Below are 23,573 nucleotides of genomic sequence, written 5' to 3'. Positions count from 1 at the left end.
CATGTTACTAAACAACAAATATGAAGGACACAGACAGAGATGACCTACTTGATATTATCGTCCGATGCGTTGGACCCGCGACGAAACCTCGGACAACAACCTCGACGTACCGGACCTCGACGAACCAAAGACGACCTCAACGGACCTCGCCCCGGACAGAACTTCTAGGCTGCTTTTTCGAATGTTTTTCGGTTAAGCTTCAGCTGGTGTGTGTGTGTGTGTTCCGGTCAGTCATGGCAAAGAGGGAGGGTCGTTCATGGCTGGATGTTGCAGGCAGTCGTTTGGACGTGGGGGTGGCGACTGGATGGTTGCCTTGGTACGGTGTTACGGATTCATTGCTGGGAATACGAGGGATTGTTCGGGCAGTGGCGTTTGGTAGTGGTGTTGAGCTGGGTTGTTTGGTCGTCGGCTTGACAATGACGACGAGCAGGAGCTCGTTGGCTGGGGAGGGCGAAACAATGGTGATTTGGGTGATGACGACGATGGTTTCGACTGGTTTTGGGGTTTCTGGGAAGGTGAGGACGGTGGTCTGTCGATGGTGGTTTTGGGCAGTAGGGGTGTTGGTCCGGTGTTGGGGGGAAAGTCCGAAAATGGAGTTTTTAAGGGTAGGGTTTATGGTAGGTTTTTTCTGTTTTTTTTTTCAAGAGGAGGAAGACGGAGGGACAGTGATGACGAGGGGAGGGGAACTGGTGGTGATGGGAGCTGGTTGACGTCGAAGGTTGGCGGTTATGGCGTCGGGGCAGGTGGTCGACGGAGGGAAGGTGACAGTAGGGTTTTTCTTTCTTCTTCAGGAAGAAGACGAGGGTACAGTACCCTTTTTCCAAAAATTCAAAGTCCTCCCTTTCTTTGTGTTTGTCCGTGTATTTAGCATGGGCTTGTCAAGAAAAATGAGCCCCACGCGTGGTGGGGTTCGAGACTTATGACCCCCACGCGTGGTGGGGTTCCCCATGTGTCCTGGACACGGTTTATTATGAGCTAGGTCCGAAATTAGACCTAAAACCGGGTAGTTTGAACCCGAATATTATTCTTTTGCCCGGACCCGAGAAATAGGAACACGTTGCTTAACTAGTCCTATGTAAGCAAAATAGCTACTAAAACAAGACTAATTTAAAACAAAACTATATTATTATTTTCTTAATTATTTTTCAAGATTTAAAATAGCTACAAAATATTAATAAAAATATTTTTTTGTAATTTTCGTTTTTAAATATTAAGATAAAATATGAGGTAACATTTTTGTATTTTTCAAAGTTAAAAATGACTATAAAACCTTAATAGAACTATATTTTTTTGTAATTTTCGAAATTATATAAAGTACAAAAATAAAGTGCATTTTTTGTATTTTTCAAGTTTATGAGAGATACATAAACTAAAATTTATATATATATTTTTTGAAATTTTTCTTTTTGCAACGAAATAAAGTAAAATAGTTAAAATATCTATACTAGTCCTAAATTAGATATTTAAGCTTAAGAACGTAAAAATTCCCGGGGAAGGTCAAAAATTACGTGCTTACAGCTGCCCCTCTTTGACTGGAAACACGAAGAGTTTTCCGACAAAGAACGACTAGACGTGTTTTTGACCCGACCATTACTCGGACGGACTACACTTAAGGAAAGGGAGGGAATGTGACCGAGCCCTGGTATCTGAGCTGCCTACATATCCTTGGTTATACAGGAATCAGGCCACGTGTAGTTCGGGATATGAGAGAGATAGTGAAGTTGTACCGAGGTGGAGAGCCGATCGAGGTGCCGTTCCGTTGAGGTTCCGGTCCGCGGTCCTGTCATTACAACAAAAATGAAAACTGAAAAAAGACTAACTAAGCCTATCAGCTACTAGTTACAAGGATTCCTATCTCTTAAGTCTTCTGAAACTTGGTCTCGAGTCTTGAATGGTGCTTCATACAGACTTTGGATCTGAACCTTGATACTTGCTAGTTGTAGGTGCTAGTTCTTGAGCAGACCACATTTGTTCTCCACTTCCGTAATTTGGGTTCTTTTTCTTTTTTTTCTTTTTTTCTCTTTTTCTTCTTGTTTTTTTTTTGTTTTTTGTTTTTTGGTGACCAGCTTCTGTTGATCATCCCAGACTGTTGACTTGCATTCTTGGGGCGAGCTTCTTGTTGCTTCTATCTTGGATTGAGTGTTGGGGATTTTTGTTGTAACCTTCTGCTTTCCAGTGGGTCACTGCTTGATCTTGAAAAATGTTTCCCCGTTCTACAAGCGGACTCCTGACTTCTTCTATCTTCGACACGCAACAACCTCCGTTCTACAGGCGGGTCCCTGACAATCAAAACAAACAAAACAAACAAAATTTCCTAACCCAGTTTGTACTGGGAAGATTTGTGAGTCGTTAGCAAAATCGTAACTCACTTACACTACTGATGCAATGATGAGAGTAAACTAAAGACTAGGCTAGGATGTGCATCTCCTATGAGTAAAACCAAAACTCTTGCTAGCAAATGTGTCTGCTAAAATAAAAACCTCAATGACTCAAACTAGAAAGTGTGTCTTCTATGGTTGAATCGGAATGAGCTAAACTAGGAAGTGCGTCTCCTAAGGGTGAAAACTTCAGTGACTAGAACTAGGAAGTGCGTCTCCTATGAATAAAATCTCGATTAGGAAGTGCGTCTCCTACGGGTAAACTTCAAAAAAACTGGACTAGGAATTGTGTCTCCTATGGTCGAACTTAAAATGAATCAAACTAGGAAGTGCATCTCCTAGGGGTGAAATCTCAATTCCGGAAGTGCGTCTCCTGAAATAAAATATAATCTAAAAAGCCAAACTCGGGAGTGCGTCCCCTAAAGCAAAAGTATAACCTGAGTGAACCAGACTAGGAAGTGTGTCTCCTAATAATGAAAACTTAATTCAGGAAGTGCGTTTCCTGTGCATGGAATTAAACTTAGGAAGTGCGTCTCCTAGGGGTAAAACTAAACTTTAGGAAGTGCGTCTCCTAATGGTAAAACTGAACTTAGGAAGTGCGTCTCCTACTGGTGAAACTTTTTAGGAAGTGCGTCTCCTACTTGTGAAACTTTTTAAGAAGTGCGTCTCCTACTTGTGAAACTTAGGTTAGGAAGTGCGTCTCCTATTGGTACAATGGACTTAGGAAGTGCGTCTCCTATTGGTGAAACTGAACTTAGGAAGTGCGTCTCCTATTGGTGAACCTATTCTTAGGAAGTGCGTCTCCTAATGGTAAAACTGAACTTAGGAAGTGCGTCTCCTATTGATGAAACTTGCTTAGGAAGTGCGTCTCCTATTGGTGAAACTTGCTTTAGGAAGTGCGTCTCCTATGGTGAAACTGAACTTTAGGAAGTGCGTCTCCTATGGTGAAACATATCTTAGGAAGTGCGTCTCCTATGGTGAAACTGAACTTTAGGAAGTGCGTCTCCTATGGTGAAACTGACTTAGGAAGTGCGTCTCCTATTGATGAAACTTGCTTAGGAAGTGCGTCTCCTATTGGTGAAACTTGCTTTAGGAAGTGCGTCTCCTATGGTGAAACTGAACTTTAGGAAGTGCGTCTCCTATGGTGAAACATATCTTAGGAAGTGCGTCTCCTATGGGTGAAATGAACTTAGGAAGTGCGTCTCCTATGGTGAAACTGAACTTTAGGAAGTGCGTCTCCTATGGTGAAACTGACTTAGGAAGTGCGTCTCCTATTGATGAAACTTGCTTAGGAAGTGCGTCTCCTATGGTGAAACTGAACTTTTAGGAAGTGCGTCTCCTATGGTGAAACTATTCTTAGGAAGTGCGTCTCCTATTGGTACAATGGATCTAGGAAGTGCGTCTCCTATTGGTAAAACTTAACTTAGGAAGTGCGTCTCCTATTGGTGAACCTATTCTTAGGAAGTGCGTCTCCTAATGGTAAAACTGAACTTAGGAATTGCGTCTCCTATTGGTAGAACTAAACTTAGGAAGTGCGTCTCCTATGGGTGAAATGAACTTAGGAAGTGCGCCTCCTATGGTGAAACTGAACTTTAGGAAGTGCGTCTCCTATGGTGGAACTAACTTAGGAAGTGCGTCTCCTATTGATGAAACTTGCTTAGGAAGTGCGTCTCCTATGGTGAAACTGAACTTTTAGGAAGTGCGTCTCATATGGTGAAACTATTGTTAGGAAGTTCGTCTCCTATTGGTACAATGGATCTAGGAAGTGCGTCTCCTATTGGTAAAACTTAACTTAGGAAGTGCGTCTCCTATTGGTGAACCTATTCTTAGGAAGTGCGTCTCCTAATGGTAAAACTGAACTTAGGAAGTGCGTCTCCTATTGGTAGAACTAAACTTAGGAAGTGCGTCTCCTATGGGTGAAATGAACTTAGGAAGTGCGTCTCCTATGGTGAAACTGAACTTTAGGAAGTGCGTCTCCTATGGTGAAACTGACTTAGGAAGTGCGTCTCCTATTGGTGAAACTGAACTTAGGAAGTGCGTCTCCTATGATAAACTGAACTTAGGAAGTGCGTCTCCTATGGTAAAACTGAATTTTAGGAAGTGCGTCTCCTATTGGTACAACTATTCTTAGGAAGTGCGTCTCCTATTGGTGAAACTTCTTAGGAAGTGCGTCTCCTATTGGTACAATGGATCTAGGAAGTGCGTCTCCTATTGGTAGAACTGAACTTAGGAAGTGCGTCTCCTATCGGTGAAACTTAACTTAGGAAGTGCGTCTCCTATTGGGTACAATAAACTTAGGAAGTGCGTCTCCTATTGGTGAACTATTCTTAGGAGGAAATGCATCTCCTATGGGTAAAAATAAACTTTAGGAGGAAATACATCTCCTATGGGTAAAGACGTGGAATGTATGCCTCTGTTATCTGGGCGGGCTCCCAACTTCAATACTTGAAAAGTAAAGACTGAATGTATGCCTCTGTTATCTGGGCGGGCTCCCAACTTCAACACTTAAAAGTAAAGACTGAATGTATGCCTCTGTTATCTGGGTGGGCTCCCAACTTCAACTCTGGAAATATAAAGACTGAAATGTATTCCTCTCGTTATTCAGGTGGGCGCCTGTCCAAACTAAGACATAAAAGTATTCCTCTCGTTATTCAGGTGGGCGCCTGGTGGTAAAGATATGAAAAATGATATGCCCGCATTATACTAGTGGGTGACCTAGAACAGAAATGAAAAGACAGAAATGTATTCCCGCATTATACTGGTGGGTGACCTAGAACAACAATGAAAAGACAGAAATGTATTCCTCTCGTTATTCAGGTGGGCGCCTGTCTTCAATAATAATTTTGAAAATAAGATCCTATTTGAGGGCGGATGATCCCAACATATCCTATTTGAGGGCGGATGAACCCGACATATCCTATTTGAGGGCGGATGAACCCAACATATCCTATTTGAGGGCGGATGAACCCAACATATCCTGTTTGAGGGCGGATGAACCCGACATATCCTATTTGAGGGCGGATGAACCCAACATATCCTATTTGAGGGCGGATGAACCCAACATATCCTATTTGAGGGCGGATGAACCCAACATATCCTATTTGAGGGCGGATTAACCCAACATATCCTATTTGAGGGCGGATGAACCCGACAGATCCTATTTGAGGGCGGATGAACCCGACATATCCTATTTGAGGGCGGATGAACCCAACAGATCCTATTTGAGGGCGGATGAACCCGACATATCCTATTTGAGGGCGGACGAACCCAACATATCCTATTTGAGGGCGGACGAACCCGACATATCCTATTTGAGGGCGGACGAACCCGACATATCCTATTTGAGGGCGGATGAACCCGACATATCCTATTTGAGGGCGGATGAACCCGACATATCCTATTTGAGGGCGGATGAACCCGACATATCCTATTTGAGGGCGGATGAACCCAACATATCCTATTTGAGGGCGGATGAACCCGACATATCCTATTTGAGGGCGGATGAACCCGACATATCCTATTTGAGGGCGGATGAACCCGACATATCCTATTTGAGGGCGGATGAACCCAACATATCCTATTTGAGGGCGGATGAACCCGACAGATCCTATTTGAGGGCGGATGAACCCGACATATCCTATTTGAGGGCGGATGAACCCGACAGATCCTATTTGAGGGCGGATGAACCCAACAGATCCTATTTGAGGGCGGATGAACCCGACATATCCTATTTGAGGGCGGATGAACCCAACATATCCTATTTGAGGGCGGATGAACCCGACATATCCTATTTGAGGGCGGATGAACCCGACATATCCTATTTGAGGGCGGATGAACCCGACAGATCCTATTTGAGGGCGGATGAACCCAACAGATCCTATTTGAGGGCGGATGAACCCGACATATCCTATTTGAGGGCGGATGAACCCAACATATCCTATTTGAGGGCGGATGAACCCAACAGATCCTATTTGAGGGCGGACGAACCCGACATATCCTATTTGAGTGCGGATAAACCCAACATATCCTATTTGAGGGCGGATGAACCCAACATATCTTTAAGACTTGAAAATGTCTTACCTCGAATACTTGCTGGGGACTGGGATGAATTTTCCTTTTCTACCTTCCCCAATTTTTATTATTATTCTTTTTTTTATTCCTTTTTTGTTTTGTTTTTGCATAGCTTCTTCCTTCAAAGACTACCTCCCTTGATTTACTTACCTGTTGGGGGGTAAAATGTTATCAGCTGAGGGTACCTGACTTCCAGAAAATTTTCTAAATGGAAGGAAAATTTTCTGCCCCAGTTTGATAATATCCCTTGTGGCACGCAGTTCTGGCATCAATGCCATTTCCTTTACCTGTTTCAAATCAAACAAAATTGTTAGTTTAAAACATGGCGGTTGGTTGTGATACTCCTACTGGGATGGTTTTCCCTTTCTCCTTCCTTGATCTGCGTTCCACAACTTGTTGTGGATGATATAATTTGTTGGGGATAATCCCTTCTTGCTGGAGATATCCCTCTTCTTTTGTGACATAGCCCGGAAACTGGCATTTCCCCGAATTTTAATCTCGTATGAATTTCCCAAATATGCTCACTGCTCTCCTTGCTTTGTTCACGGGCCTTTTGCTGAGGTTTATAACCTTGGTTTTGGCAAGGATATCTCTCTTGACGCTCGTCAATCCTTCTGTCAATTCCCTTTGCTGGGGATATCTTTTTGACACTGGCCTCGCGCTTGTTCCTTGCTGACTATACCATTTGGATATACTAGTCAGATCTCATCTTGGAAAGATGATGGCATATTTTGAAGTCATTTCATACTTGTTCTGACCGGACAGACTCTATTGGGGAAATTTTTTATGAAAGGAGAAAGATAACAGAAACAAAATAAAAGACAAAGGAAACGATGACTCTTTTACAAAAGAAACTATAAATAAAAACCTATCAAACGCAGATACCGACTCTAATGGCCATGACATGCATATGGGGCCTATCCTTTACCGTCAATCATCTTTCAAGATCCTCAATCTTATTCGACTTGTAGTGCCCGGAGGGTTTTCACTATCAAGTCTCTCTCATTTTTGGGTTCTTCTCTCAGCTTTCATCGCCTTATGGTGCCTGTGAAGGTTTTCACCGATAAGACTCTCTCATTTGTATCACTTTCCAGCTGGGGATTTGGAGTGTCGCCGGTATGACTCTTTCTGCTGGAGATTAGAGTCCTTTCTGCTGTGGAACAGAATGTTATGTTCGCCGGTAAGACTCTTCATTTGTCTGACTTGGCATCTTTTGAAGACTGATCGGAAGGTCTTTCTTTGGACCGTAATGTGGGTTTTGGATAGGGCTAGAAAGAAAGGGTATTAAAGGCTCAAAAAATGCATCGATTTTGGGTTATTAATTACAACCTTCGGAACTCGATTTATTTACAACAAACGTAACATCTGCCCCAGTTTCTTGCTTGGGGATATTTTAATTTTTTTTCATTTTTCAAAACTATGACCGAGCCGTGAAGCGCCTACGTATCCTCTTTGAGGAATCAGGTCAAACGTAGTTCCCAATTCCTCTTTTTCATTTGACTTTCTTTTTTTTCTTTGTTATCATTTTCTTTTTCTTTTTTTTCGTTTTGTTGTTTTCTTTTCTTTCTCTTTTTTTCTTTTGTTTACCTGCCGCGCTTGCGTATTCTATTCGTTGCTACTAATTCCGAACGAGGGGTATGAAAGAAAATAAATAAGGCTCAAAAGGGGTAACGAAGGATAAAGTGTTTGGGTAGCAGAACAAAATGTCTTCGTCATTCCAGTCTTCAAAACATGCTTAGTGCAAACAACACAATTAAGATTTGTAGTCTCTTCTGATGGTGCTGGACTTGACAATTATATTCAACATCTGTTTGTTCATTTGTCACTTCTAAAGCACCGTTGGGCGACACTCTCATTCTCATCATTATGAACGACCCTCATGCCAATTTAGGCGAATCTTTCTTTAACGGTTTTCTTTGTGTTCAACTTGCCCCAGTTCCACATGACTCGAGCTCTGAATAATCTCAACCGTCCTTATTTCCTTTAAATGGTCTGAATCGCCTTTCCAGGGTTTTATGATTAACTTTTAAGATTAGGCCCAAACTGGGTGCGCATGTCATGTCCCTAGAATCGGCATTGAACAAAAATGGTAAAAAGACTAAACAAAAAGATGAATGGAAATAATAAAAGACTGGATTTTGTGCTAGACTACCGGTGAAATGGTTTGAATAACAAAACAAACGAAATAAAATCCTAAACAACCTGGACAAAACTTAAACAAACCGCTATGACAAAACGGAAAGATAAGCGGAAAGATATTGACACAAAACAAAATCCGAATTACAATCCTAATAATCCGAACAAACAGGAATGACAACAAAATAAGCCACCAACTGCTTCTTTCTTGTTAACCAAGGAACGGAGCGTCCTCCCATTTTATCAAACTTGGCATCGTAGCCACTGAGCTTTGCATTAGTATTGCAATGACCATTGCCAACTTCCATATCATTACCCTTAGTCAACAAGTTCCCAATAGGACTCGAATGCTTCCGTCATCAGGCCTGATCCCCGCAGAGTGTGCATCAGGAGGTGCAAGTAAAGGATTCTGGGTGTCATTGTCCGGCTTACCACAAACCAACCACCTTAACTTATTTGCAAAACAAACAGGTTAGAATGGACTCAGTCGGTCCTCATTATTGACAACATCTTTTCTTTTTCTTTTTTTTTCTTTTTTTTTCATTCTTTTTTCTTTTCATTTTTTCATTTTTTTCATTTCGTTTTTTTCATTCTTTTTTTTTCATTCTCTTTTTTTCATTCTTTTTTGTTGTGGTGGTCGAATCTTATGGAGATTGCCTACGTATCACGTCCCTGAGTGAATCAGACCTTGCGTAGTTCGTGCCAATAAGAGATAAACAATAACAAACAATTTTTTTCAATTTTCATATTAAAACAAACTGGGTTTCAAAGGTTTGAAGATGACCTACAAACTCGAAAATCAAATAACTCATATATCTTAATCAAGAGATTTATAAACTCAAAAATAAAAGGCTAACTCCCTTTCTCTGTTCGACAAATGCAACCAAATGGTTATTTTTGCAAATGTGGCCCCTTCCAAATCTCACATGAATTTTGAGGTCGGGGAGGATTATTTTGACACTTTACAAACTTTTCCATTCTTTTACGAAAATAACCTTTCGACAATTGAAAGATACTCTAAGGCTATTTCGGCAAGAACGGATTAAGACGCGGCCGAAGCTGGCTTGGCTTATTATGACAAAATTTGAACGGTATTCACCTGACCGTCGACTCTTTTTTTCAAATTATAATAGAAACTTGGTGTTGCAAAACACGGCCCTTCAGCATCTCGGGGACGAAGCTTTCTTAAGGCTGTGTGGGTCCATATCTCAAAATGACCCAAAGGTGGCTGTTTATGCCAAGTCAGCCTTACGGCGTCCCTTTCGGGAACATTCGGCTATTTATGACAAAACAACATCACCTGACTTATTTATAACTCTTTTTTCATCGTTTTTCAAATTAGAAAAGTCAATATTGCAAACACGGCCTTTCAACGTCTCGGGGACGAAGATTTTTAAGGCTGTGTGGGTCGATTGGACTAAATCTTAAAAAATGACCCAAAGGTGGCTGTTTATGCAAAGTCAGCCTTCCGGCGTCCCTTTCGGGAACATTCAGCTATGTCTTGATAAAACTGCGTCACCTGACTTCTTTATGACAAAAATTAAAATTTGACATAATTTTTTATTTTATTATTATTATTTGTTTTTGGCTTTTTAGCAAAAGGTGGGGTTGGACCCGATGAGGGTTGCCTACGTATCTCACATCCGGTGAGAATCAAACCCGCGTAGTTCGGGCCAATAAACTATTTTTGAGAAGAACCTTTTTCCATTTTCTATTCTTTTTTTTCTTTTATTATTATTTATATAACAAGCAAACAAACTATTATTTTCCATTCATAACAAACAAACTAACTAACGTAAAATATAAAACATTCCTTCTTTTTTTTCCTTTGTTTTTCTTATTCTAAAGAAAAAGAAAAGTGTTTTTTTTTTGGAATTTTTACCTATAATAAAAGAAATGCTTTAAAAAATATTTTTTGAATTTTCTTTTGAATTTTTTTTTGGATTATATATTTATTTTGGAACAAATAATAAAATCACGTTCAACGCTCGACTCTTTTTATATTTTTTATTTATTTATTTTTGGCATTTTCATAGACAAGCAAAATAAAAATAAAAATAAACATTTTAAAACCAAACTCTTTTTCATTTTCATTTAATGGCAAAACAAACTATTTTCTTTTCAATATTTTTTGAAAAAAAAACAAGACAGAACAATGATGATTTTTTTCTATTTTTCCTTTGCTTTTAATATAACAAACTAATAAGACATTTTTTCATTTTCTCAAAATTCCGGCAGAGTTTCGACATTACTCGGACATTGGTTTCCTTTTTTCTAAAAATAAGTAGTTACATCTCTACACTGTTATTTTTTCTCCTCTTTTTCACGATTTTTTTTAATCTGTGGAAAATAATGACAACATACAAAATCTTTTGAATTTTCATGCTTTGTTTTATTTGTAATTTTATTTTTTATATTTATTATTATTTTCAAAAATGTGGCATGGGAAACATAAGGATTTCCAAGACGTCTTGGATTTCGCAAATGTTCCCCGTGCGCTTTTCCCAACATGTGAAGCATGAGGGACATAGGGAATTCCAAGACTTCTTGGATTCCACAAATGTTCCCCATGTGCCTTTTCCCAAAAATGAAGCATGGGGGACATAGGGAATTCCAAGACTTCTTGGATTCCACAAATGTTCCCCCTTTCCGAAAAAGCAAGCGTGGGGGACATAGGGAATTCCAAGGCTTCTTGGATTCCACAAATGTTCCTCATGCTTTGATTAATATAATAGCATGCTTGATAATAAAAAAAATCGTGCAACTTTCTTATTTAACGTGATCCGCATGATAAGAAGTGTCATTTGTCCGCAAATATCATTGGTCCGCCAAATGACTCATTCACCCTTGAATAAATATAACATGTAGCACATAGGATGCCAAAGATGGTCTATTATTTTCAGGTTGCTTGTCCTAGACGGACCCAACCCCTGTGTTGAGTCCCCTAAGTCAAATGCACATGATGCAAATAAACGTTCCTACTAGGGATCCGGCATGTGGCTTTGTTATACTAAGTTCATAACCTGGGTATTTGTTCTAGACCTGGCTTACCCGAGCGGACAACTCGAGCCAAGGATGGGAGCTGTGTACCGGTAACCAAAAGGCCATCCGATTTTGCAACTCCTCCGAATCCTCGTTCTATTTTGGCATATGACACTAACAGAAAGAAGCCACGACCAGCGTGCGCTCCTCAAGAGAGAAGAGAAGGGTTTCGGCACAGTTTATATGTACAGTTCAAACAATATCAAAGCAGTAAAAGCAGCATTTAGCACATTAGGCTCAAACATGTAAAAATCAGATAATAAATAAAGCCAAATAATAACAATTATTTCAAGCTCGAATTCTTAACCCTGAACCAGTGGTTCTGGGTCCTTTATCCCCAGTAGAGTCGTCAGAGCTGTCACACCTCCTTTTTCTGCACCCGATGGGGGCGCAAGGGAGTTTTTTCCAATTAAAGGACAATCGAAACGGGATTGATTTAATTATTTCAGAGTCGCCACTTGGGAGATTTAGGGTGTCCCAAGTCACCAATTTTAATCCCGAATCGAGGAAAATAATGACTCTATATTATAGTCTGCGTACCAGAAATCCGGATAAGGAATTCTGTTAACCCGGGAGAAGGTGTTAGGCATTCCCGAGTTCCGTGGTTCTAGCACGGTCGCTCAATTGTTATATTCGGCTTGATTATCTGATTTTATACAAGTATGAACTTATGTGCAAATTTTGACTTTTAACCGCTTTATTATTATTGTTTTTACAAGAATGTGAACATCGCTTAAAACACGTCTTTGGACTGCGTCACATGAAATGCACCCACAATCCGGAACGCATTTTATTTGATGTTTTGAGATTTGGATTTGGGTCGCATGAAATGCACACCCGAGCTTAAGAAAGTAAATTATTAAACACGCGCCTAAAGAGACTATCGCGTTATTATTTTTGCGGAGGCCGTGAAATTCGCTAAACGACCCTCCTGAATTCTAAGTAATTTTAAACAAGTATTTACTGAGGGCCCCGCAATTTGTGTTTTTATTCGGCGAGGCTCATCTCATTCTTATTTTTAAAAGGAATTTGCAACGTCATGGAAATGCATCTCATACCACGTCACAGTCAATGTACCCGTGATTAGAGACACATTTCGATTTCGTTGAGATTTGGATTTGGGTCACATAAATGTGCACCCGAGTTTAGGGAGATAACATTATTAAAGGCGCGCCTAAAGCAACTAGCGCATTATTATTTTGGGGTAGGGCCGTGAAATTTACTAAACGGCCCGTCCCGGAATCTAAGTATTTAATACATATATTTTGCGAGGGCTCCGCGATTTGTACATTTTTATTTAGCGAAGCTCGTCTCATTTTATTTTTTATTATTATTATTTATTATTTATTTTTATATTTTTTTATATTTTTTTTAAAAAAAAGACAAGGCTAAAATGACTACATTTCTTTGCTACTTCGCGAGGTCATGGATCGTAGATTAAACTTATTTGATGAAACGAGTATTTTTCCGCGGGATTAAATTACTACTATGATTTTAACATTGCTACTACATGTACAAACAACTATTAAGACAAACATTGAGATAACAACAATCTGAGCGTGAAGAAACAAAATGCCGAATAACTACTTAACATGACGGAACAAAGGAAATACATTCCCGAACAAATTTCAATATCATACGGAGTTAATTAACAAGAAATAGCAACTTACAAACATCATGTGAATATGTCTCGCTCATTTGCATACTATTCGCATGAACTAGGATTGTATCTCAACGAACACATGTTCATGTTACTAAACAACAAATATGAAGGACACAGACAGAGATGACCTACTTGATATTATCGTCCGATGCGTTGGACCCGCGACGAAACCTCGGACAACAACCTCGACGTACCGGACCTCGACGAACCAAAGACGACCTCAACGGACCTCACCCCGGACAGAACTTCTAGGCTGCTTTTTCGAATGTTTTTCGGTTAAGCTTCAGCTGGTGTGTGTGTGTGTGTTCCGGTCAGTCATGGCAAGGAGGGAGGGTCGTTCATGGCTGGATGTTGCAGGCAGTCGTTTGGACGTGGGGGTGGCGACTGGATGGTTGCCTTGGTACGGTGTTACGGATTCATTGCTGGGAATACGAGGGATTGTTCGGGCAGTGGCGTTTGGTGGTGGTGTTGAGCTGGGTTGTTTGGTCGTCGGCTTGACAATGACGACGAGCAGGAGCTCGTTGGCTGGGGAGGGCGAAACAGTGGTGATTTGGGTGATGACGACGATGGTTTCGACTGGTTTTGGGGTTTCTGGGAAGGTGAGGACGGTGGTCTGTCGATGGTAGTTTTGGGTAGTAGGGGTGTTGGTCCGGTGCTGGGGGGAAAGTCCGGAAATGGAGTCTTTAAGGGTAGGGTTTTTGGTAGGTTTTTTCTGTTTTTTTTTTCAAGAGGAGGAAGACGGAGGGACAGTGATGACGAGGGGAGGGGAACTGGTGGTGATGGGAGCTGGTTGACGTCGAAGGTTGGCGGTTATAGCGTCGGGGCAGGTGGTCGACGGAGGGAAGGTGACAGTAGGGTTTTTCTTTCTTCTTCAGGAAGAAGACGAGGGTACAGTACCCTTTTTCCAAAAATTCAAAGTCCTCCCTTTCTTTGTGTTTGTCCGTGTATTTAGCATGGGCTTGTCAAGATAAATGAGCCCCACGCGTGGTGGGGTTCGAGACTTATGTCCCCCACGCGTGGTGGGGTTCCCCATGTGTCCTGGACACGGTTTATTATGGGCTAGGTCCGAAATTAGACCTAAAACCGGGTAGTTTGAACCCGAATATTATTCTTTTGCCCGGACCCGAGAAATAGGAACACGTTGCTTAACTAGTCCTATGTAAGCAAAATAGCTACTAAAACAAGACTAATATAAAACAAAACTATATTATTATTTTCTTAATTATTTTTCAAGATTTAAAATAGCTACAAAATATTAATAAAAATATATTTTTTTGTAATTTTCGTTTTTAAATATTAAGATAAAATATGAGGTAACATTTTTGTATTTTTCAAAGTTAAAAATGACTATAAAACCTTAATAGAACTATATTTTTTGTAATTTTTGAAATTATATAAAGTACAAACATAAAGTGCATTTTTTGTATTTTTCAAGTTTATGAGAGATACATAAACTAAAATTTATATATATATTTTTTGAAATTTTTCTTTTTGCAACGAAATAAATTAAAATAGTTAAAATAGCTATACTAGTCCTAAATTAGATATTTAAGCTTAAGAACGTAAAACTTCCCGGGGAGGGTCAAAAATCACGTGCTTACAAGACCCCTACTGCTCAGGCTCTTGGGCACGCACCTGCCGTATATCAGACTCCAGGTACTCTACCCACGGGCGGTGCCCAGCCAATTGTAGCAGTGGCACTTGAGCCCAGACCAGCTGCGGACGGCGATTCGCAGAAGTTGTTGGACAGGTGGACTAGGCTACACCCTCCCATCTTCGGAGGTGAGCGTCATGAGGATGCCCAGGATTTCATTGATAGGTGCAGGGACAGATTGCACAACATGAGGATATTGGAGTCCCATGGAGTGGATTTTACCGCCTTCCAGTTAAAGTGCAGGGCCCGTAGTTGGTGGCAATCCTACCTTCTCGGCAGACCAGTAGGTTCTTCTCCCATGACTTGGGATCAGTTTACACGGCTTCTATTGGACATGTATATTCAACCCTCTCAAAGGGAAGTAGTGGGTACCTCGTAAGACCTCGACCCGCCTACTCGGGTCTTGTATGGATATGAAGGAAGGGGTGCTCCTAGGTGTTTGTAGGGGTTGTATTTGTTTGCGTGAAAGGATTCCTCGTCAAGTAAGTTTGAGGGGGGTGGACACACTTGTGCGAATTCGGTTTATGAACCAATGCAATACCTATGGTTTGATACATAATAAATTGTCCATTATTTTTACAAACAATCGAATAGGTTCGATAATCAATATCCCCTTCTTCATCAATTTTGTAAGAGTTAAATTCTTCTGAATCAGCATTATATCCAAACTAATTTCTCTCCTTTGAATTGACGATATAGCAATTTTGCTTGGATTTATCAGTCGAAGCAGGAGACAATATACCTTGATATTCTCGATCATTCTTTGATTCGAAGCATCGTTCCATCTCAATTGAAAAAGTAAATAACGTTTCAAGAACAAATCTAGTTCTGCTTTCGTATTGCTTTTGTATTGTTTTTTCTTTTTACCCTTCTTTGTGTCTGATTCCGCGTAATCTTTTTTAAGAGCATTTTGATGTTTTGAGAGAATACGACCCATTACGGTGTTAGTTTGAGCAGCTTGAGCAGGGTCAGATGTCTATGACCGACTATAATGCGAGATTCTCTGAGTTATCTCGCCATGCACTCATGATACTTCCTACGAATGCAGAGAGAGTGCAGAAATTTGTTGCGGGGTTAAACCCCAGTATTCGAGCTAGCATGGCCCAAGAGGTTGAGATGTGGACTGAGTATCAGCTAGTGGTGGGGATTGCTCGGAAGAGTGAGGGTTACTGCTAGAGGGGTAGAGAGCAGTTGTAGCTAGACAAGAGAAATCGATTCTCTAGGGAGTTTAGAGGTGCCCCAGCTAGGGGCAGAGGTTAGTTTGGAAGAGGTCAGCCTAGCACGCCCCCATATTCAGCAGCACCACCACCTCTTTGAGGTGCCCTGGTGAGGCCTTATTTCAGTGTGATGCCGGAGAGTTCTTATCGCCTGCCAGCTATTCAGGGTTCCTCCGGCGGGTATTGTGGTCATCAGGGTTATTCCAGTGCCTACTTCAACGGTATGCTAGAGAGTTCATACCGCCCACCAGCCATTCAGGGTTCTTTTAGTAGGTATTTGGGCCAGCATGGTCAGGCTTCAAGACAATAGTCTATGGCACCACGGGGTTATTACGAGTGTGGGGATCCGGGTCACATGAAGAATTTTGTCCCAGACTTCGGGGCAGGCAGTACAACGGGGTCATCAGCCCATAATTGCAGCACCAGCCATCCGACCGCCCAAAGGCGGAGGGCAGGCAGGTAGGGGCATTCCTAGAGGCGGAGGCCATGCAGGGGGAGGTCAGTCAGCCATTGTTCAGCCAGACGGAGGCCAGCCAGCCGGTGCTCCAGCTAGATTCTATACTTTTCTGGCCAGACCAAATGTAGTGGCCTCAGATGCCATGATCACAGGTATTATTTCTATCAGTGGTAGGGATGCTTTGGTATTGTTTGATCTAGGGTCTACATATTTATGTAAGTCATCTCTGTTTGCTCATTTCCTGGATATTCCTCGTGAGTCCTTGGGTACTCCTGTTTATGTGTCCACTTTTGTGGGCGATTCTGTGGTTGTGGATCATATCTACCGGTCCTGTGTGGTTACATTCTGTGGTTATGAGACTAGAGTGGACCTTCTGTTACTTGGAATTATCGACTATGAGGTCATCTTGGGCATGGATTGGTTATCTCCATATCACGCCATTCTTGATTGTCATGCCAAGACTGTTACTTTAGCGATGCTAGAGTTGCCAAGATTGGAGTGGAAGGGTTCCTCCGTTAGTTTATCTAGTCGGGTTATCTCTTTTTTGAAGGCTCGACATCTGGTCGGGAAAGGGTGTTTGGCATATCTAGCCTATGTTCGGGACACCATCGCAGAGTCTCCAACGATTGATTCAGTGCCAGTAGTTCGGGAGTTCGCCGATGTGTTTCCTTCTGACCTTCCAGGCATACCGCTAGATCGTGGCATTGATTTTTGTTTTGATTTGGCTCCAGGTACCCAGCATATATCTATCCCGCCGTATTGTATAGCTCTAAAAGAGTTGAAAGGGTTGAAGAAGCAACTTGAGGAGTTGTTAGCAAAAGGGTTTGTGAGACCCAGTGTATCACCTTGGGGTGCACCAGTGTTATTTGTGAAGAAGAAGGATGGGACTATGCGGATGTGCATTGATTATCGCCAGTTAAATAAAGTCACCATCAAGAACAAATACTTGTTGCCTCGTGTCGATGATTTGTTTGACCAGTTGCAGGGTGCTAGGGTGTTTTCTACGATCGACTTGAGATCTGGGTACCACCAGTTGAAGATTCGGTACTCAGATGTTTCGAAGACTGCCTTCCGTACTAGATATGGCATTACGAGTTTCTAGTGATGTCATTCGGTTTTACTAATGCCCCAACGGTGTTTATGGACTTGATGAACATAGTGTTCAAGCCTTATATTGATTCATTTGTTATTGTCTTCATTGATGACATCATGATCTACTCACGTAGCCTAGGGGAGCACGAGCAACATTTGAGAGTAGTGCTCCAGACATTGCTAGAGCAGAAGTTATATGATAAGTTCTCCAAGTACGAGTTTTGGCTTGAGTCAGTAGCGTTCTTGGGCATGTTGTATCAAGAGAGGGTATTAAGGTGGATCCCAAGAAGATTGAGGCGGTTCAGAGTTGGCCACGTCCTACTTTAGTGACTGAGATCAGGAGCTTCCTGGGGTTAGCAGGTTATTATCGTTGATTTGTGCAGGGATTTTCATCCATTGCAACACCTCTGACTAGATTGACCCATAAGGGTGCTCTCTTCCGTTGGTCCGATGATTGTGAGACGAGCTTTCAGAAGCTCAAGACAGCTTTGACTATAGCACCGTTCTAGTATTACCTTCTGGATCGGGGATGTATACGATAGGGGTGTTCATCGGTAGGTACGGTACGATATTTAGATATTTCGGTTCGGTATTTTCGGTATTCGGTTTCTTAAAATGTTATACCAATACCGTACCTAATTAAATTCAGTATGGTTCGATTTTTCTCCTTTCGGTTTCGTTTATTCGGTTCGGTAACTTCGGTTTATTTAGTTTGAATACTTACTAGTGTGTGGAATTATACACTGTAATATTCTTAATTAACGTACTCAAAAGTACAAAACAAAAAATGTTTGTTGACAAAAGTTTTGACCAAAACCAGCAAATATCAACCCAGAGAGAGAAAATTGTATATAAAGGAACAAATTTGATCTTTAGAAATGTCTTGTTACTTGCTTAGAGTCAATTGATGAACTTAAAGAATAAAGAAAAGTAAAATTTTAGATTTTTTATATTTATGTTATAATTAATAATATGTGTATTGTGCAATATAATATATATTTCGGTACGATATCACTATTTCGGTATTTTATTTTAAAATACCAAATACCATACCTAATACCAATTGTTTTTAAAAATTAAACCAAATATCATAACAAATACCAAAATATCGAATACTTTCGGTTTCGGTATGGTAATTCGGTATTTACCAAATTATGCACAACCCTAGTATACGGTATATTGCGACGCTTCATGCGTTGGCTTTGGTTGTATATTAATGCATGAGGGGCGAGTTATTGCATATGCTTCACGTAATCTGAAGATTCATGAGAAGAATTACCCCGTGCATGATCTAGAGTTAGTAGCAATTGTCCATGCTCTTAAGATATGGAGGCATTATCTGTATGTGGTATCATGTGAGATTTATACTGATCATCGCAGCTTACAACATTTGTTCAAGCAGAGGAATCTCAATTTGAGGTAGCGTAGGTGGCTTGAGTTACTGAAAGACTATGACATCACCATTCTTTATCATCCGGATAAGGCAAATGTGGTCGCGGATGCCTTAAGCAAGAAGGTAGAGAGTATGTGTAGCTTGGCATTCATATCAGCAGAGGAGAGGCCACTAGCTTTGGACATTCAGTCCTTGGCTAACAGACTTGTGAGGTTGGATATTTCAGAGCCCAACCAAGTCCTTGCGTGTGTTGTTGCTCAGTCTTCATTATTGGGTCTCATCAAGGCCCGACAGTTTAATGACCCGCACTTGGAAGTTCTCAGAGATACAGTACTACAGGGTAGTGCCAAGGAGGTTTCTATTGGCGAGGATGGTGTCCTGTGATTCCATGGTCGCCTATTGTTCTTAATGTCGATGGCCTGAGGGAGAGGATTCTTGAGGAGGCACACAATTCGCAGCATTCTATTCATCCAAGTTCTATGAAGATGTATTTTGACCTGAGACGACACTATTGGTGGCGGCGAATGAAGAAGGGCATAGTGGAGTATGTAACTAGGTGTTTAAATTTCCAGCAGGTCAAGTATGAGCCCCAGAGGCCAGATGGCCTACTTCAGCAGATGACTATACCTGAGTGGAAATGGGAGTGCATTACTACGGACTTCGTAGTTGGGTTGCCATGGACTTTGCGGAAGTTTGATACGATTTTGGGTCATTGTCCATAGGTTAACCAAGTCGGCACACTTCATTCCAGTTGTGACTACCTATACTTCAGAGAGGTTGGCCCAGATTTATATTCGAGAGATAGTTCGGTTGCACGACGTGCCTGTTTCCATCATATCAGATAGAGTCCCTCAGTTCACTTCACATTTTTGGAGAGCTGTTCAGAGTGAGTTGGGGACTCGTGTGGAGCTCAACACAACATTCCATCCTCAGACCGACGGACAGTTCAGATATTAGAGGACATGCTGAGAGCATGTGTGATTGACTTTGGAGAGCAGTGGGATCAGTTCTTGCCTTTGGCCGAGTTTGCTTACAACAACAGTTATCAGTCCAACATTGAGATGGATCCATTTAAGGCTTTATATGGTCGGCGATGTCGTTCTCCTATCGGGTGGTTTGATCCTGGCGAGTCTAAGTTGTACGGTACTGACTTGGTGAAAGATGCTTGGAAAAGGTAAAGTTGATTCAGGAAAGACTTCGCACAGCACAATCCAGACAGAAGAGTTATACAGATCAGAAGACGCGGGATGTATCATTCATGGTCGGCAAGAAGGTTCTCTTGAAAGTGACGCCGATGAAGGGTATTATGAGATTCGGGATGAAGAGCAAGTTGAGCCCAAGGTTTATAGGTCCATTTATGGTGTCGAGGCGAGTTGGGGAGATTGCTTATGAGCTTGCTTTATCTCCCAGCCTATCAGGGGTTCATCCAGTTTTTCATGTGTCTATGCTTCAGAGGTATCACGCCGACTTGTCTCAGGTGCTAGACTTCAGTACTATTCAGCTAGATGAGAACTTGGGTTATGAGGAGGAGCTAGTTGCCATTGTTGATAGACAAGATCGCCAGTTGAGATCCAAGAGGATTTCTGCGGTGAAGGTCTAGTGGAGGGGCCAACCAGTCGAGGCGACCTGGGAGTCCGAGTAGGACATGCGGAGCAGATATCTACACTTGTTTAGCACTTCAGGTATGAATCTAAACCCGTTCGAGGACGAACGTTTGTTTAAGAGGTGAAGAATGTAACGACCCGACTAGTCGTTTTGTTTTCTAGAACCTTGTTCCCCTAAATAAGACTTTGCATACTTGCTTTAACTAATTTATGACTTGAGGGGATGGTTGGTTCGGGATTTGGAAGAGTTTGGGTTGAAATCGAAACACTTTATTCCTTAAGGTTAGATTAAAATGTCAAGTTTGACTTCGATCAATATTTTGAGCAAACGACCCCGGCATCGAGATTTGACGGTTTCAATAAGTTCGTATGATGATTTCGTACTTAGGCGTATGTCTGGATTGGGTTTTGGATGACCCGAGAGCATTTTAGCGCATAATAGTGAAAGTTGGTTCTTGAAGATTTTAGAAGTTTTTTAAATTTGGTTTGGAGCAGGTTTTTGTGATATCGAGTTCCGAACGGAATTCCGAGACCGGGAATAGTTCTGTAATGTCATTTAAAACTTGCACGCAAAATTTGGTGTCAATCCGAGTAGTATAAGTGTATTTCGTCACATTGGAAGTAAATTGAAGAACTTGAAGATCATAAGTTTGAATCAATTGGTTTTAGGGTGTGATTCCTAGTTTTAATGTTGTTCCCGGTGTTCAAAGGGTTCGAGCGAGTTCGTTTTATCATTTCAAACTTGTCGGTATGTTCAGGCGAGGCCCCGGGGTCCTCAAGCGTCAATCGGACGAGGCTCGAGTTAAGTTGAAAAATTGGAGGAAGAGCTAAAGCTCCAGCTGCTGTCATAACCGCACCAGCGGTTGGCCAACCACAAATGCGAGCCCGAAAGTGTGGGAAACGACTCGCAGATGCGGCCAAGGGTAAGAAGCCTAGGAACCACAGATGCGGCCCCTCCTCTGCAGAAGCGGAACCGCAGATGCGGTGGGCCTTCCGCAGAAACGGCCCCAGTTGGCCCAGTCGATTTTCGCAGAAGCGGACACTTGCCAGCAGAAGCGAGATCGCAGATGCGGAAATCGCTGAAGGCAGTGACCTTCATTTAATACGGGAGTTGTTTCATTTTTGACACATTTTACTCCATACTTGGGCGATATGGGAGCTTCAAAAGGGGAGATTTCAACCTAGCTTTGTGAAGTAAGTTATTTCTACGTAATGTGATTTTAATACATAGTCTATGGGTAGATTTCAACATGTAAATTGGTGGAAATTATGTGTTCAGAACAAAACCTATGGTTTTGATAAAAATGAGATTTAACCATGAAATTAGTTATGGAATGAAGTAAAAATCATATATTCTTGATCCTTAGTTGATGAGTAACAATTTCCTTCGAAAATTTTCAGAATCCGGGCACGTGGGCCCGGGGGTAAATTTTAGGAATATTGCCTTTGGGGTTGGATAATCACTTTAATAGCTAGAATATGAACTTGTAAGCCTTTGGGGTTGATGGTTTTTATACTTAACCGCGTCGCAAGTATATTCCGCGAGCAGGGTGATTATTTCCACTACTCTCTTGGGAGAGGGCCATTCGCCTCGGCAGGTTGATAATTGTATATATATATATATATATGGTTCGGGTTCGATCCTCGACAGTGCATATTTTACTTTTATGTTGGATCGGGTCGGACGTCCTCGGTGGTATTTTCGTGTGATAATAGAACTAGAACCCCTTATAATTCGTATGATTTATTGCTTGAAAGGTCAATTGTTTTAAATGAACAAAGTGTCTAAATTTATTGATTTGATGAAAGGAATTTCAGTATTATTCTTGTTTGAGCTTGATGTTACCTACATACATTATGAATTAAAATATTGAACTTCATATTATTATATTATTGACCCAAGTAAGTGTTAAGTCGATCCCTCGTCACTACTTCGAGGTTAGGCTGGATACTTACTGGGTACATATTGTTTATGTACTCATACTACGCTTTTGTACTTGATTATACAGGCTTAGAGGCAGGTGCATCTGGCCATCAGTCCGGTGCGTAGAGTGGACTCCTTAGGTTGAGACTTCTGGTGAGCTGCCCCTCTGAGCCGTTCTGCAGCAGCTGGAGTCTTTCTATATCTTTACTTTTCTCTTCTATTTCCTTTCCGGATAGTAGGATAGTATGGTTATGTATATTCTACTAGATTGCTCACATACTTATAACACCAGGTTTTGGCACACACATTAGTAGGCTTGTGATTTTTGGATTACTATCATGAACTAAGTTCGTAATCATTACTTTCATCTAATTATGCTTAAGTTTCAAGCTCCTAATTTCTTTATTAATAAGGAAAGTTTTTTACGTATTAATTATTTAAATGAAGATTTACTAGTTGATGATTGTTGGCTTACCTAACAACGGTGTTTGACGTTATCACGACCTAATGTAGTATTTGGGTCGTGACACTTGCAAAGTCATTGAAAAATAGTCACTATTTTACTGCAGCACAGAAAGTTCCAGCATAATATACTGGAGATTGGTGCGCCTATGTATGAACTCTCAGCATATTATCCTGGAACTCCAACACACGGAAAGTTCCAGCATAATATACTGGAGATTGGAGCACCTGTGTATGAACTTCCAACATATTATGTTGGAATTCCAGTATAATATGCTGGAATATTTTTCGAATTTTGAACAGTGTTTTCCTTCATATTTATCTTTACATGAAAAATGGCTAAATTTTAATTACTTTTGAAATTGTGGCTATTTTTCGATTACTACTTATAAATTTGGTTGTTTTAAATTTCACCCTATACTTTTCACGTCTCGAGATTCAAACAATATGAACTTTGACCAACATATTAAAACATATTTT

General features: G+C 41.1%; 2 protein-coding genes across 2 annotated transcripts; both read left to right on the top strand.

Moving 5' to 3' along the window:
* Positions 1-18,926: 18,926 nt before the first annotated feature.
* LOC138883985 (uncharacterized) lies at positions 18,927-19,487 on the top strand. Its single transcript, XM_070164715.1, has 2 exons — positions 18,927-19,058; positions 19,194-19,487. Exons 1-2 carry the CDS (start codon positions 18,927-18,929, stop codon positions 19,485-19,487), a joined length of 426 nt encoding a protein of 141 aa, XP_070020816.1.
* Positions 19,488-20,065: 578 nt separating this feature from the next.
* On the top strand, positions 20,066-20,703 carry LOC138883984 (uncharacterized). The gene is made up of 2 exons (XM_070164714.1): positions 20,066-20,277; positions 20,319-20,703. Exons 1-2 carry the CDS (start codon positions 20,066-20,068, stop codon positions 20,701-20,703), a joined length of 597 nt encoding a protein of 198 aa, XP_070020815.1.
* Positions 20,704-23,573: the final 2,870 nt, after the last annotated feature.

Source organism: Nicotiana sylvestris, chromosome 12 (assembly GCF_000393655.2).
Source record: "Nicotiana sylvestris chromosome 12, ASM39365v2, whole genome shotgun sequence".
Taxonomy (NCBI): Eukaryota; Viridiplantae; Streptophyta; class Magnoliopsida; order Solanales; family Solanaceae; genus Nicotiana; species Nicotiana sylvestris.
This window is presented reverse-complemented; position numbering and strand designations above follow the sequence as displayed.